This window comes from Podarcis tiliguerta (genome assembly GCF_965153285.1).
Source record: "Podarcis tiliguerta genome assembly, chromosome: 5".
Taxonomy (NCBI): domain Eukaryota; kingdom Metazoa; phylum Chordata; class Lepidosauria; order Squamata; family Lacertidae; genus Podarcis; species Podarcis tiliguerta.
In genome coordinates this window covers 80,849,111-80,864,800 of record NC_139538.1, presented here as the reverse complement: position 1 = coordinate 80,864,800, position 15,690 = coordinate 80,849,111, and the positions used below count along the sequence as shown (strand labels likewise).

The following is a 15,690-nucleotide window of genomic DNA, read 5'->3' as shown; positions in this document are numbered from 1 at the left end:
TCCCCTCTATCTTCTTTTTCAAAAGCTAGGCCTTAAAGGCCTTAAAGAAAGGCATCTCGGCACTATGTCCCCTCCACCCCCCGGCTACTTTTGCTGAAGTTAACTCTGCCTTGTTACTGCTTACAAGGCTTTCCCTAGCTTCGTGTTCACTTCTGTGTTGTAAGCTAACAGAGGCATGGCTAATTCACTTGTGTTTGGCACACCACCTATCATGCAGTAACTGAGGTAGTGATGCCATGAGGTCAAATAATCTATTAAAAAAAACCCAACACCTTCCACTGCCCACAAACCATACCTTTAGAGCACATTTAAAGCACACCCCCCACCAAAGAATATAGGGAACGGTAGTTTACCCCTCACAAAGCTGTAATTCCCAGCACCTTTCTACAACAGCACCTAGGATTGGGAGGGGTGTGTATGATATGCTATGGAAATGATGTCAGGGTTGCTGTGTTATCTGTTTAAACTGGTATAATTTTATTGTCAACTTCACTGCTGGGACTGCATAGGATCTCAATTACATTATGCCAATATTACAATGCTGGTGCTAGAGTCACTGCTGGCATAGGTTTGTCTAACCCCAAACTCATTTTCTATTTTTCTCTATTTATTTACTTTTACACCATCTTGTCCCAGGTCCCATTACAAAAATTGAAAATGGACCTCGCAACAAGATCACTTATGTGGCTAAAATACAGTTCCCAGGAGAAACTCCCATAAGTTGAAGTCATTCAGAAAACTGTTCTTTGAACATTGGAAGGCTGAAATACACCTGAACTGTTACGTTGCAATCTGTCTTATAATGCCTTTGGAAAAAATGTTACTGCTCAGTCTCTTTCTCCTCTCGCTCAGCTTCAGAACTGTTCAAAGCCAGAAGGTGTTTTTATTGTCTGAGAATCAGTTTTTAATGACATGCATTGTTCTTATTATGCAGTATTCAAAATCACAGCTTAAATCATGAGATGATAAAATAAAATTATTGGACTGAATATTCAGAGTTACGACTCAGAGTCAAATCCACTACATAAAGGCAATTATTATACTTAACTATTTAGGAATTTATACATATAAATATATACTTATTTATACATATAAATTCCTAAACAGTTAAGTATAATAATTGCCTTTATGCGTTTGGCAAGGAAGCTACCATGCACTTTCTATTTCAACTGAGGTGTGTATGTGATGTTTTGGATTTGGTTCATGGCAGCAAGTATCAGCAGGTTTGAGGAGAAGCAAAGACACATAAGAAATTTAAAGAGGGAATCCTAAAAAAAGAAAAGTGGTAAGCACTATATTTTTGACAACATTATTCTGCAGTGCATACAATATACTTCAAACTTTCAGTTTCCTAATATTGCAGCATCTGATAAACAAGGAATTTTATCATATATTGATAACCCCTTTCCCTAAAAATTGTTGACCATGCAGGCATGGCCAGCACCGACTGAGAGCGATGTATCAAATGATACTTGCACATATGAATGGGCCAACATAGTTACAATATAGATGGAATGCGTATGTCCCTTCAAACTCAGTTATCTTCACAAAGAGTCAGTTCACACATGCTGTTGCCGGCAATTAAGTATACAGGAATCAACTAAGGGACGAGTGTGAATCAGGCCTAAGCCTCCCTTTGGCTGTGAAAATTTAGAGCAGAGTAAAAGGCCTGGCCTTGCCCACTTAAGAAATGGCACCTCAAGCATGCTGATTCTGTGAAAAGGACTCACACACTCGCATGCAGTTTGAATCAACATAAACTTCCATTGTGGACAAATGTTTGCAGTTCGGGTATTTGTATGCTTTTGAGCAGGGGGAAAAACCAGCCAAGGGGAAAGGGTTGAGGAATCCTATTCAGAATAAGGGAATTTCCCTTTAAAAAGGGGAAGCGTTGACAGCTATGCTAATGACTGTGACCTCCCATAGCTGTGTTTCGTTTTTAAAAATCCTGTGTAAAACAAACATGCAACTGTGTGGCATGTGTATTTTCAGTTTAAGTGCAATTATCTTTATTGGAACGTTGCCTTTTTCTCAAGATTGCTCAAACTAGAACCTGTTGGAAAGCTACATTGTTTATTGTGTACTGTTTAAAAACCTATCTTCAGGTTTTTTCCAGTTTTAAAAACTATTATTTGCTGTTTGTATTATGTTTGAAAATCAACTTGAGAGACATTTAAGAGGCAATTCATACATTAAATTATTATTATTATTATTATTATTATCTTGGTAACTGACTGATTCTGGGCCATGTTTTCTATCTACAACATCTGTAGTTAAAGCAGATGTCGAAGGCCACCAGCAATCCTCGCAGTTCCCAATGTATGCTGTCCCTCTTAAATCAGCAAATAAAATGCTTCATCAGTCCAATCTGTGGATACTCAGCTCTTCTACTGAATGTTGCACATTAACTTTTGAAATAATTAGCCACTTAAAAAACACACACAACCTATTTATTAGTCTTTTTCCAAGGGGGAAGACTGGAACCCCACTTCTCAAACATGTTACAAAGCCCCCCCCCCCTTTATGACGTGATTTTAAATGGGACTGTATGTTTTAAGTTTGCTTGGTTGATCTTCTCAGTTTCAGAGGTGTTCGTTCCTTAATGCTCATTTGAAAAGCCTGAAGAAACCCTGTTGTTCTTTATAAAACGTCTTTGAAATGACTATTTGGCTTTGACAATGATTTACCGCCTCAGAATAAACTGTTAAGATTATAAACAGCTGTTGAAACAGTTGATGGCAACCCAGCTAACTTTGGGCTGGTTTAACAGAGGTGAAACTGACAAATTATGGTTGGGACAGATTCCCTCACTATCATACAAGAATATAATGTACCCAGCAATCCATATAAAAGCAGTTTAACTTGTCAGGGTGCGCATACAGGCACACCTCTGCCTTCATTTAGCAAAAAAAAGGGGGGGGGGCAGGGAGTATAAACAGGGAGAGGAGGGTGAGTGACCCAGCAGGGGCAGGAAAAGTGTTTCCACTGGAATTTTAGGTAAGGCAAAGCAGAAGACAATTTCTTTGAAATTCCTCAGTGAAACATCTAAAGAATATCCATGGAAGCCAAAGAACTCTGATACCAGTTCACCAGTTCAGTCTATGCAATGCTTTTTAGAATCATTAAATGCTTCAAACCTAGAGAAAATCTTCTAAACACTTGGAGCAAATATTCTCAGATTTTGATATTTCATTGAAAATGGCACATTTAGTGCAGCCAGTTTACTGCAAAATACTCACACTTAACATCGGTGTTATTTGAATGTTATTTGGCACCCATTTGTTCCCTCTCTTAGTGGCTACTTCTGGGCACCATCTCCCTCCTCCTTTGCCCTCACAGTCTTCAGCTTACTTTGCCCACTACTCTTTGTTTACAAGTTGCCATGGAGTCCTCACATCAGGTGACCTCACATCACAATGACGTGTTGTGATGTAATTGGCAAAAAATATGCAGGCAAAGAAGGATGAAGGAAATGGTATCCAGAACAGCATCAGAACTATTTTAATCCTCCAGCCAGGCAAGCAAGAGTTATTACCAGAGCTCAAGGACACATTCCAGCCAGGCAAAAACACTCAAGAAGAATACCGGTGGGGGTACAGACTGGGGAGTGGGTGGTGTGGGGAGAAGCCCCAGGGCCAGGCAGAGCAGCTTGGAATTGCATTTGGCTCATGAGTCTGAGGGTCCTCGACCCTGTGTGACACCCAAGTGAACAATCTCCAGACAGGTGTTTTGTTTGATTGAAAAGCAGCCTTTGAAGATATGACTGAGGGCAGGAGTGGAGAGGTTGATGAACCATTCAGCTCCTTGCTCAGTCAATATCCATCTCTCCCTATGTCCTTCTTGCTCATTAGAAGGCTGGGGTGGGATCCTGTATTTCCGCCTCTTTCTCTCCTACAGCTGGGGCAGGTGATTTGGAATAGATAAGTGGCAGGAGACATGCTCCCCCCACAACCCGCTCCACAAAAAAGTATACAGCTTTACATATGCTGATTTATAAATAAATATATAAACAAATAAAAAGGTGCATATCATTAAATGATAGCTGTAATTGAAATAGGATCCATCTCAATACAATAGTGGGGAGGGCTGTGAGCAGGTACGGCAGCAGCTTACTTTGCTGGCTAGGTGCTAACTGGGCAAACTTCAATGTCCCTCAACTTCTTAGGGGTCTTTATCTTTTATGTGGGCTTGGACCAGGCAGATTCCTTTCAAATAGGAACTGTCTTCTGTAGACTAGGAGACTCTGTCGCAGCCCCCCCCCTTTATTCTGCTTAAAACGGCAGCCTCCCAGGGCAGCTGTTCCATAAAAGAAAAACGCTTGGGAGACTGTTGATGTATCTCCGATGTAACATTGAGTTTGTCCCTTAGAAAAAGTGGTGAAAAGCTAGAGGGAAGGCAGGGTGCAATAGGATTTGAGCGTTCTAAACTATCAAGGACAGCACATTGAGATTCGATAGCGAGGGACAGAAATTAACCACTAGCTCTGCTGCTTCCTCCTGATACCTCTCAACAAAACTGATGTACTGTCAGTGAAAAATTGGCTTGTGGTATAACCTATCAGGTGAACTGCTTGGCTCATCAACTCATTTGAGTTTGATCTCTCTTTCTCTATTTGTAGATGTACACGTGAGTAAACCCTCAGGTTCATATGGCCAGAGGACTGCCACCAATGTTATTCTCTACAGAAAACAAGCAGGTGAGGCTTTTCCAGGTTTCTGTCTAAAAATATTTATGGGTGTCAATCTGCTGTTAAAAGCATAGAAGCTTGGAGAGAAAGAATAAGGAGGAGGTGGCGGCCCTACAATGGTCACTGCCACTGCTTTGGGTGCAATTTCAGCTTCCCTGCATTTCAAAGCAGAAAGCTATGCCTAGCGATGGGTCAGGGTTTGTACCAAATGATGTGAATTGAAATGTTTTCCCAGGATAAATAATGCACAAACTTTTAAGCAAAAGGAAAGTGACAGCCGGCTCTGTAAATAAAAGCACTTAGTCGCCAGTAAGGAGCTGCAAAGTGGAGGCACTCTTTGCTGATCAGCAGAAATCGGATCACCATATATATATATTGCTGCTGCCGCCGCCACTGTGCTTCCTGTATATTAAGGACAGGATCTGTGGGGAGGGGGGAGCTCTTCTGAGCAAGCCCCCCATTGACATTAATATTCAACCGGGGCTTGCGCAGAAGGGCTTTTTGCTGGGTTCTACACTAAAACTGCATCTCACAGAGAAAACTGTCACTCCAAATACAATTTGCAGCAAAGTTTATGCCACCCCTTTGATCTAATTGCTTTTGACAATGTGAACCGTGGTATTTAAGATCCTTCAAGAAAATCTACTGTTCTGTTGTGAAAGCACAATAACGAGATCAGAAGTAGTGCACACGTAAGTGGCACAAACCTCCATGAAGCTAAGTGTTTCCTTACTGGGTACTTTGGAATTTTAAAGAGTAAGTATCTCAGCACCATTCCCACTCAGAGCCAAATGGCTTACTGCTTGTTCCCAATTTTGAGCATGAACTGTTGCCTAGGCCCTCCTAAAAACTGTGACCTAGGAACAGATTGTCTGTAGATCAACAGAACAGTCTGCTTCTGGCCTCTCTCAGTTCCACATATAAATCTTAGGTATTACAGTGAAGTTTATAAATTCAAAGGATCTGTATGAAAATTCATATTTAAATATATCTTTTCACTCAACGCACTGTCCTGAATTTGTTTTCTCCCAAAGTCAATATTTCTTAACTGTTTATTGTAAGATAGGTAGTTTTGTACATTGGTTTAAGTGGAGAACTGCATCAAAATGCGAAATCCAAAAATTAACTGTGTTCTGATCGGCACTTAGCCTCAGAGGTGCAAATCAGGCTAGTCACAAAGAATCAATTCCTCAAGCATTCCTAATGTTGAAGTGGTATGTACAGATAATAGGGCATGGCTGCAATATCACCAAATCACCCATATATTCAATCAGGACAAAATAATAGGATTTGAACAAGAAGAATCAAAATTACAGAAATAATTATTACAAAATTCTAAAAAGAATATATCCAAAATGTGTAATCTGTTATTAGAGTAGGATTTAAAGGACGAAGGGGTGAAGGAGGTCATGATTAAGTGGGCACGTGATATAGGTTATACAATTCAGCTGGAACAATGGGAGAAGCTATGGAAATATGATATCAAATCTACGGCATGTTATACAATCAGAGAATTTAATGAAAATGTTATACCAGTGGTACGTAACGCTGGCCAAATTGGCAAATATTTACAAATTAAAAACCAACATTTGTTGGAGATATAAGAAATATAAGAATTTGTTGGAGATATAAGAAAGAAACTGGAACAATGTATCATATGTGGTGGGAGTGTGGACTTATCAAACAATTCTGGAATAATATATATGAGGAAATTAAAAAAAAATGTTTAAAATCTCCCACCCTGTGGAATGCCCTCCCATCAGATGTCGAAGAGAAGAACAATTACCAGACTTTTAGAAGACATCTGAAGGCAGCCCTCTTTAGGGAAGCTTTTAATGTTTAACAGACTACTGTATTTTAATACTTTGTTGGAAGCCGCCCAGAGTGGCTGGGGAAACCCAACCAGATGGGCAGGTTATAAATAATAATAAAATCATCATCATCATTATTATTACTACTACTACTACTACTACTACTACATTAAAAGCTTCTCATGCCTCCTGAAATGCAAACATCCCCATGTGGATGGCGATGTTGGTATCTTTTCAAAACATATGTTTCCCCCACACACATTATGAGGATGTCGCAATTATGGACGGACTATGCCCCTCTATGCCTCTGCAATTATATTTTCTCCTAGGCTCCTTTTATAGATGCGTTGGTGGCTGCTCAAAACACAGCAGAATGGGTAAGAACACATAGGAAGTTTTCCTTATGTGGTTTTGGCAGGTTTTCAATATACCAATGCAAATTCCTCTGGGTGGTGGGAAAGGGTTCTAATCTGCCCAAGCCTCATACAGGGTGTGGTTCCTTCTATACAATTTCATTGTGAACAGCCTCTCAGTGGGACTGCAGGATACAGGAACCAGGAAGTAGAATAAATAAGGTTGCACAGAGCAGTATTGGTCTTTTTTACTGTGCTGCATAGATATTCTCTCCCTAAGCAACTTTGTTTTGAATATATAAGTGGGATGTTGAAAACAATAACAATTACTATGTACGTTTACTATTGTTGGTGTCTCATCAAAACATCAATTATTATATCCAGTTCTGATATATTATATCAGTCTGAGCCTAATATATTTGGGTTTGCTTCTGGAGTGTTAGCAGAGGGTGGAGATTTTAATATACATATATATCTCATTTCATAGGATGGCAAGCAGAGGCAACCTCAAGGCAGGGTTAGTAATAACAAAAACACATATAAAAGAAATGCACAAAATACAGAGATTTTGACTTGCTTTGCATAATTCTTATTGGTTTGCTTTTTTCTGTGTTGCAATAATGGGATCTGATAGGAAGCGCACAGGAAATGCCCAGTCTTATTTGTGCATTATAATTTTATAGGGTGTTTGTTTTGCTTTCATAAGTGTTTTTATCCAACCTTGGGAAAGCATTGGTGAATAGTGTGGGGGTCAAAAACAAAGGACTGCATTCATGTAGAAATCATGCAGAATTGTAAATAAATTGTGAGAATCTCCATGTGCATTCTGTGAAGCCAAACTTTCCATTCTTTCCTCCTTTTTCTCTCTCTTTCCCCCTGCCTTTAAAAAGTATTACCATTATTTAAAAGGTGTTATTATTGTGCCGTGTGGCACTTGGCTGCTATCTTGCGGACAAAGCAAACACCCTTGTCAGAGAACATTTGCAATTATCCCATTTTGCATCCAGCGTGAGGACAAGCCACCTCTGGCGATGTGATGTGTAGCAATGTGACTTCATTGCTATAAACTTGGAGGCTGCAGAATGCTACAGATTTAGCAATCACCCATCTGAGAGTGAAATGAAATAAAATTCTACCACTCAGTCAATTTTCGCTCCCTTGCTAGGATTGCCAAAACTTGCCTTTGTGTATGTGTGCAAACAGTGTGGTGTTGCGACCGTCCCTTAAAAACCCATCATACCAATCAGCAGGTTTAACTGTCAAGCAAGCTGATGTAAGGTCCCTTTGAATTACTGAGTGAGGGATATTCATCCTGCCAGGTCCTGTCCCCTGTAGGCACTATAGAGAAGTATTATAGGGCAGTTCTTACCTTGGGAATTAGCCTGCAAGACCCCAATGCTGTCATCAAACTGCATAGACTTGATGTTGAGTGACGCCAAGATGCATTCCTTGTCCTGCAGCGAAGTATCATCAATATTATTCTGATTGGCTGACAGGATTACGCACATGTCGCAGAGGTTGATGTTGACAGCCCTTAAATCAGCTCGACTTAATGGTGTACCCTTCGGCAGAGAGAGAGAGAGAGAGAGAGAGAGGAAAAGGGGAGGGAGGTGGAGGAAGAAATGGAAAAAAAACAAATTAAATACTGAGAAGGAGCTTTGGGAAATTATTTAACAAGTATCTTTTTTATGCTCTGACATTAAGCTGGTCTAACTATGTGCCAGGGAATAGAAGGAATGTGCTAATCTAAAGGGTAGTTGGTGCTGATGGCAGCATTTTAGCGTTAAGTCTCAATACTCAGTCAAGCTATTACTAACAAACAAGAAGCAGGAACGTTGCCAGAGCTCTGCATCTTGTCTGCAACTCAGAATTGCCTTGATTTCAGTCAGCCTTGTGTGGCAAGTTCTTGCCTTCCAAGCATAGCAAGGGGTGTGTTCAAGTATCTGGAATACTGGGCCATGCTAAACCTGGCGGGAAGAATGCTGTGCACACACAATGCAAGGAAAACACACACTAGGTGAAGCAATACCCAGCAAAGTGTAATTCTAGTCAGCCCCTACCCCATGGACTTCAACAAACTGTCATTTAAAATGGTCTGATTGAACCATTTAAAAAGAAAACGGAATTGTCTCGGTGCCTATTCTTCTGGGAACAAAATTAGCCATCAGAATGTAGCAACATTTTGTAATGTAATTGTCTTATGGATGTGTATAAGTTTCGGACTGATGTTTACTTGGGAATAAGGGATGCTCAAAACCATTGTGGCTCCTGTGAGACGGTCCCTGAAATGCATTTATTGTTCCAAGTGGCAGACATCAATTTTTTGGCCGGCCTTTCCTGATGCAATGACATTGGCATGCATATGAACCACAGCAAGGGGCCAAATGCCAGCCACTTGATGCATGATCAAAGGTTAGTGTTTTTGAGGGGGCTGCCACTCGACAGGCCACAAGGTATGTATGATTTCCTTCTCAGCCACAGTGGTGTGCAAATGTTGCATGGATGAGGGTCGATGGCCAACACAGATCTGAAAATGTGACACGATTCGCCCTGGATGCAGCACAGGAATGTGCATTTAGACATGCCCAGCACTTTGGAGTAACGAGGCATGATAGAGTGATACATTAGTAATTATTAGTTGCCTTGTGTTTTGGGACAGCGAGGTCACTCATGATAGCTGCAGCTTTGAAAAGTAACAAGCAACTTGGATAGACAAGCTGGGTTTAAAGCCTTGTTACTTTTAGGCACAAAAGAAGAAATAAAAGAAAACAGACAATATTAATGCAAAGCATTTGATGTGGAAATCATTGCAATTCTCTTGCTGCTTTGCACCTTGTTTGCTGGGTGTAAACAGCAACCTAATAGAAATTTGCACTACCGTTAGCAGTCAGGCATAAATGGCAACACCCAGTAGTGAAGAATTGGGGCCCTTTCAGTTCAGGACTCATTGTGTTAGAAAGAAATTCATATCTTCTGACTGTATGCCTCCTTAAAAAGATGAAATGCCACTGTCAGGCTGTTAAATAAAGCAGAGCCAGCAGGCCAGCCTTTCAAAGGTCTTTATGGATGCAGATAGATTAGGTAGATAGACAAATAATACAAAAATGTTTCCAAAGGTTTCATAGGCATAAATAATGCCATAAGTAATGACTGTCATGCTGTCAGAAAAAAATCATAACATCAAAATTGGCTGCATGCAGGGCACTCAAGCAAGTGTTCAATAGATAACATAGCTAACATATTTGATAGCAGCTGAAATTCATCCTTGACGAGGGACTGAGCACGTCGGCAAATTTCTTCTAATAAGGTCTCCCAGGGCTTAGTTTTCACAGATACAACAAACAGGGAAAAGGCCAAGTCCTGAGGCCTATAACCGAATAGGAGTTTTAAAAGAAGAGGAAGCCCAAGATCAAAGCCAGTGTGGTTCTGTTCAGCTGGTGCATTAGAAAGAAAGAAAGAAAGAAAGAAAGAAAGAAAGAAAGAAAGAAAGAAAGAAAGAGGTGGGCTGCTTTGGACTTACAGGCAAGATTGAGAGTTTGGGGAAGTTATGCATTGTTTCCCATTCCCTCTTCAAGTATTCAAGGGAGCCCACAAACACAATGTGCTTAAGCTCATGGTAGTGGAAATTGCTGGCTCTTAATGGCATCACAAAATTCCTTAGTCCAATCAGCGCTGATGTCATATCACCAAATATGCAAACCACCACATGGCCACTTAACACTGTCATGGCTGCTTCGCTTCGAGTCTGGAAAAGCAAAACAAAGTCAGTCAGGAGGACAATAAAGAATAACAATTAGGAGGAGGGGTAAACAAACAAACAAGTGTGTGTGTGTGTGTGTGTGTGTGTGTGTGTAAAGTCTGGCCTTGGGAGTTGAGACATGCTTTCCGAATTTAATATTTAGGCCTCCTATACTTATTTTGCTGGTGGTAAGCCTCATTGAATTCAAGGGGGCCTACATGAATAGGGCTCATCAGAATACCAAGCCGGGGGTGGGGTACTTTGACATATGTGACAAGCAATAGTTGATTCTGTACAAAACACATATTTCAGGGTCCACCTTTGGATGAACAAACTCCAAGCGTGCAGTATATTCTCAAGCATATCCAGACATAGGAATCATTCACAGGAGTGTGATCCCTCAACAGAAAAGGAAATGTCTAAATCAGCCCTAATATAAATCTTATGAATTGAGTGGGATTACTTAGGGTTTAATGCATGATTTATTGCTAGCAATCTGATATTCAATGGGAATTGATGGACCATTGCTGCTGTACTAACACACCACATTGATCACCGTTATCCTGTTCCTTGCAAGAGTGGCACAGGCAGCAAAGAACAGCAAACAGTAGCCATAGCCCATGTCTTCTGCCTTAGTCAGTTTAATGAGCAACCAGCCGGGAATGTGTGTGCATGAGCACCCGCATTTCTATGTATTATTTACTGCAGTTCGCATATTTGCATTGTTGGCAGACACACAGAGCAAAACTAAATAGATGATTTCAATCTCAATCAGCAGCCGCAAAATTGTACAGATAATGATTTCAATTACAGGGCAGTCCCAAAACTCGGTAATAGTGGCTCCCGCCTAGCTAGGATAGATAAATCCTATCCCAAAGCTATATACAAAGTATGACTGTTTGAATATTAAGTAACTCTGCTCCTCCATCTCTCACTCACTTCTCTTCAAATCTATCCTAAAAACATTTTCAGTGAAGTCCTGGCTTAACACTGCTACAGCTGTAATGACGATTATGGGGCACTTGCCACCTTTATCTCATCCTTTAGAAGCTTAGTGATACAGCGGGTGGCGCTGTGGTGTAAACCACTGAGCCTTGGGCTTGCCGATCAGAAGGTCGGCGGTTTGAATCCCCGGGACGGGGTGAGCTCCCGTTGTTTGGTCCCTGCTCCTGCCAGCCTAGCAGTTCAAAAGCACGTCAAAGTGCAAGTAGATAAATAGGTACCACTCTGGCGGGAAGATAAACAGCGTTTCCATGCGCTGCTCTGGTTTCGCCATCTGGTTTATTTTTAGGATAGATTTGAAGAGGAGAAGTGAGTGAGAGAGAGAACGCCACATAGCCCCTCCAAGAGATGGAGGAACAGTCATGCTGGCCACATGACCCAGAAAAACTGTCTGCGGACAAACGTCAGCTTCCTCAGCCAGTAAAGCGAGATGAGCGCCGCAACCCCAGAGTCGTTCGTGACTGGACTTAACTGTCAGGGGTCCTTTACCTTTACCCTTATGCGTGCAGAAAATCCCTGGCATCTTGGAGAGAACCATTCCTGAAACCGCGGGGGAGCCCCCTTTCGGAAGTGGGTGTGGCAGTCTTACGTGCACATGGTGCCTCGGAACACAACCCCTGCATAAATGGGGAGTTGGCTGCATATAAAGTCCTCAACAGCTTGGGACCAGTTAACTTAAAGGCTTGGCTTACCCCGCGCAGGCCCATTCAATCACTTCGATTTGTGGATATGGGATTTGGAATGTTTGTTTTGCATTTGTCAGGAATCAGACTTCTAGTGTGATACCACCTACTCCCCACCACTTAGTATTAAGGCTGCTTAAAAACCTTTTTGCTTCAGCAAATCTACTCGGAAATGCAAATTTATTATGTATATTTCCTTTTAAAACGGTTCGTTTCATCTGTATCTTTATAATTTTGTTGTGTCTACTTGTTTTTAATGACTGCTTGCTTTATTGGCATTTCCTTATCAATATTTTATACTATTTTTATACTATTTTATGTAGACCACTTAGAGGGAATTTTTTTTTTGGGGGGGGGGAGAGGACTTAAGCGACATATAATTAAATTTTATTATATGAAATAAGACCTGGGAAATATTATGGCGAGGATCCCAATAAGTGATGCACAAGACAGAATTGTATATGCACATCCATTGTGTGCAACTGGATTGCACACAACCTGTGTCTTAGATGGAACTGTTGCAACAACAACAACAAAAATGTAATCCTAGCTGCACATGCGGTTATTCCTTGTAGCCATTCTCTGGCAGACGTGGATCTCCCATTGGGATCATAGCCCCAACCCCAAGGACCAATTCTTTTGACTCTGTACAAGCTAATCAGGTATAGCAGCACTCTCTTCTAATGTGAACCCCTTGCCAAAAAGATAGACATAATCAGACTATAGAATTAAAGTGAAATAACTAGGGATTGAGGCACTCTTTTTTCTTTTCTTTACAAGGTTGAAAGCAGAATGAGAGAGTCATCATCACGTGTAGTATGGCCACACATTGTTTTAACCACACATTGTCTCCTGTGTTGATATATTGCCCATGAAAGTTCTTAGCACTGCAGATGTTGACTATAGTAAGCTGAACTTGTTATTTGTTGAGTTGCTATGAAAGGACTCTCTCACACTCACACACCCCTTTTCCATGTGCAAATAGAATGAATAAATGTTAAGTCACATTCTGATCAGGAGGCCACCCCCAATGTCATATATTTTTTTTACATGCAAACTTTCTGAAGTGGAACATTAAGGTCATTAGCGTCATATCTGTTTGAAATATATTTAAAATATTCTAGCTGACATCTGTCGCCCTCAGTTATTTAAGAACGCAAGGAAAAGTTGTCTCTGGTGGTCTAATGAACACTGTGGAATGCATATCAATTTAAACAGTTTTGAATCAAATTCGTAACAATTTACTCAGTGGAATTGACTGCTTTATCGATTGCTTAAATGCCAATATTGCAATTCCAGACAATGTCATGGTTATTATACAAACTCCCTGAGGAGCCCGAGGAACAAGGTTTTGTCTCCCAATCGTTAGACTAAACCAGAGCTGTCACCATTATTGGTTGCACCATTTAGTGGTACAGGGAAATCTTGAGGAAGCAGACGCTGGAAAAAGCTGCATCAACTACAACAAAGTGAAGACACACCAGGGAGTTCATTTCACATATCATCAGTTTTGTCTATGAGATGTGGAGCTGCTACTCTTTGATTCAAGCACACGGACATAAACGGCACAAACTTTCACTGAACCTAACAAACTAGAAGAGGCCTTTTGATTATATTTAATTAGTTGAGTCAGTTTGATGGCTGGCCCCACAAGGAATAAAAGGAAGATGAAGAGAGCCCAAATTAAGGACTCAAATAGCAAGAGCAGCAGCTTTACACTTCAGCTTGTTGGGCTGAGGACAGAAGTTGATGTTATGGAAGACACAGGGCTGTTTCCAAAAATGGCACTCTTGTGTTGGAATTTTCTGCCTCTGTAACCTGTATAGAATCGCTTGTTCCAATTCACCCAAGGGACAGGCAAGCAGATAGTGTCACAACACCACAACATAAAGAGGAGTAGCGCTCAACATGGAAAAGCTGCTTTCAGCAGCAACCTGTTTCTTGTAATGTCTAAAATGGCCCTGCAAGTGTGAGAAACTGTGGACACAGCTTACCAAAATTGAATAAACATGCTGGCTGTTGTGAGATGTAAGGCAGAAATATTTTCTTTTGCATTCTCACCAGATTCTGAAAGGCCAGCTGTTACATCTAGGCTTTGCCTGTTTATTTTAATCTAATGAAAGTTCTTGAACTTTGCTCTTGGACTGGACTGAAAAGAGAATTTCAGTACTGTATCTATGGAAACTTCCTTTCACAATCAACTAGCATTTAGCAGAAGAATAGCTCAAAGGCCCCCACAGATATTTCTGAGTGTAACATACCGGTAATCGTTCACATTATGGTAATCAAGGCTGCAGCATTGATCAGATTAGCTGTAGATGAATCAGCTAACTCACAAATCACATTTAAAATGTTGATTCTGAATTGGGCTTTAATATTGCCAACGTTGCTCAATCATGTTAGTGGCATAGTTATAAAGCGTCCGTGGCAAAACATGGGCGTTAAAGGATCTCTTGACCTTATGGGTTTTCCGTAGAACAAATGACTTATTTGTATTTAATTAAGAAACCTATAATTGAATGGTCTCAAATTATCATGTGGACAACTAAAGATGCGGTCGTTTGATTTCCTACCTGCACTTACAATTCCCTCTCTCTCTTTGCTCCCAGCAATGAAGGTAGAGGACTGAAGCTAAGCACAATCTAACCCTGTGGTAAATTATGACACCAAGCAGTCTGAAAAGCAGAACCTGGCAGCAAAGTAGGACTAATGGCTGTTGAATATTCACAAGGAACAGGAAACCTCCGGGGTCTACGCCCACCAAAAATCTGTGGACCTACCAACAGTCAGGAAAATGGCTTGGCTAAGGCACACGCAGCCTACAGTCCATAAATCCGTCATCCTGGAGTTCATTACTCACTGGATTGGTTATATGCAAGGAAATAAACAAAACAGAGTGCAGTCTGATAGAATGATACGACTTAGGAAGGGCTCCCTCCTTGCAGATACCCACCAAAATAACCTTGTCAATCTCCTTGGCTGGACACCAATGAAACATTCCCGTGGAGTCGTATTTTTTCACATTGCAATCCATGTTGTCAACTTGTTCATTGCCAGGTATTAATAAGGGGTCGTGTCTGAGGAAGAAGAAAAATGTCAAGGTTAATATCAATGGAAGCCATAACTAGGAGCAGTGCCTGTAATATGGTTTGACACACCTGCTTTTAAGACAGTAACAGAAAGATGAGGTTATATTTAAATTTGGGGAATTGAGAGGGGAAGAAAGAACCTCACAATAACCTTTTATGAAATACAAGTCTTTCCCTCACCTTGTGGCCCATGAATGTCCCACCCCAGTCCTCATTCCTTCCTCCAAATAAACATCACAAGAGTCTCTATTAGTATCTGCAGTGGAGTGGAAGGGATAGCTACAGAACCCCCATGCTAACTGACTAGCATGAGGATGGGAAGCCAA

General features: G+C 40.9%; 1 protein-coding gene across 14 annotated transcripts in view; it reads right to left on the bottom strand.

Moving 5' to 3' along the window:
- KCNMA1 (potassium calcium-activated channel subfamily M alpha 1) overlaps window positions 1–15,690 on the bottom strand; it is a 546,631-nt gene that overhangs the window by 48,150 nt on the left and 482,791 nt on the right. For all 14 annotated transcript variants that reach the window (XM_083440310.1, XM_083440306.1, XM_083440312.1 and 11 more), the window contains 3 exons: window positions 15,229–15,352; window positions 10,372–10,596; window positions 8,221–8,413 (listed from right to left, as the gene is read on the bottom strand). In XM_083440310.1, coding sequence (XP_083296436.1) covers window positions 8,221–8,413; window positions 10,372–10,596; window positions 15,229–15,352 — 542 coding nt within the window. The remainder of the gene's footprint in view (window positions 1–8,220; window positions 8,414–10,371; window positions 10,597–15,228; window positions 15,353–15,690) is intronic.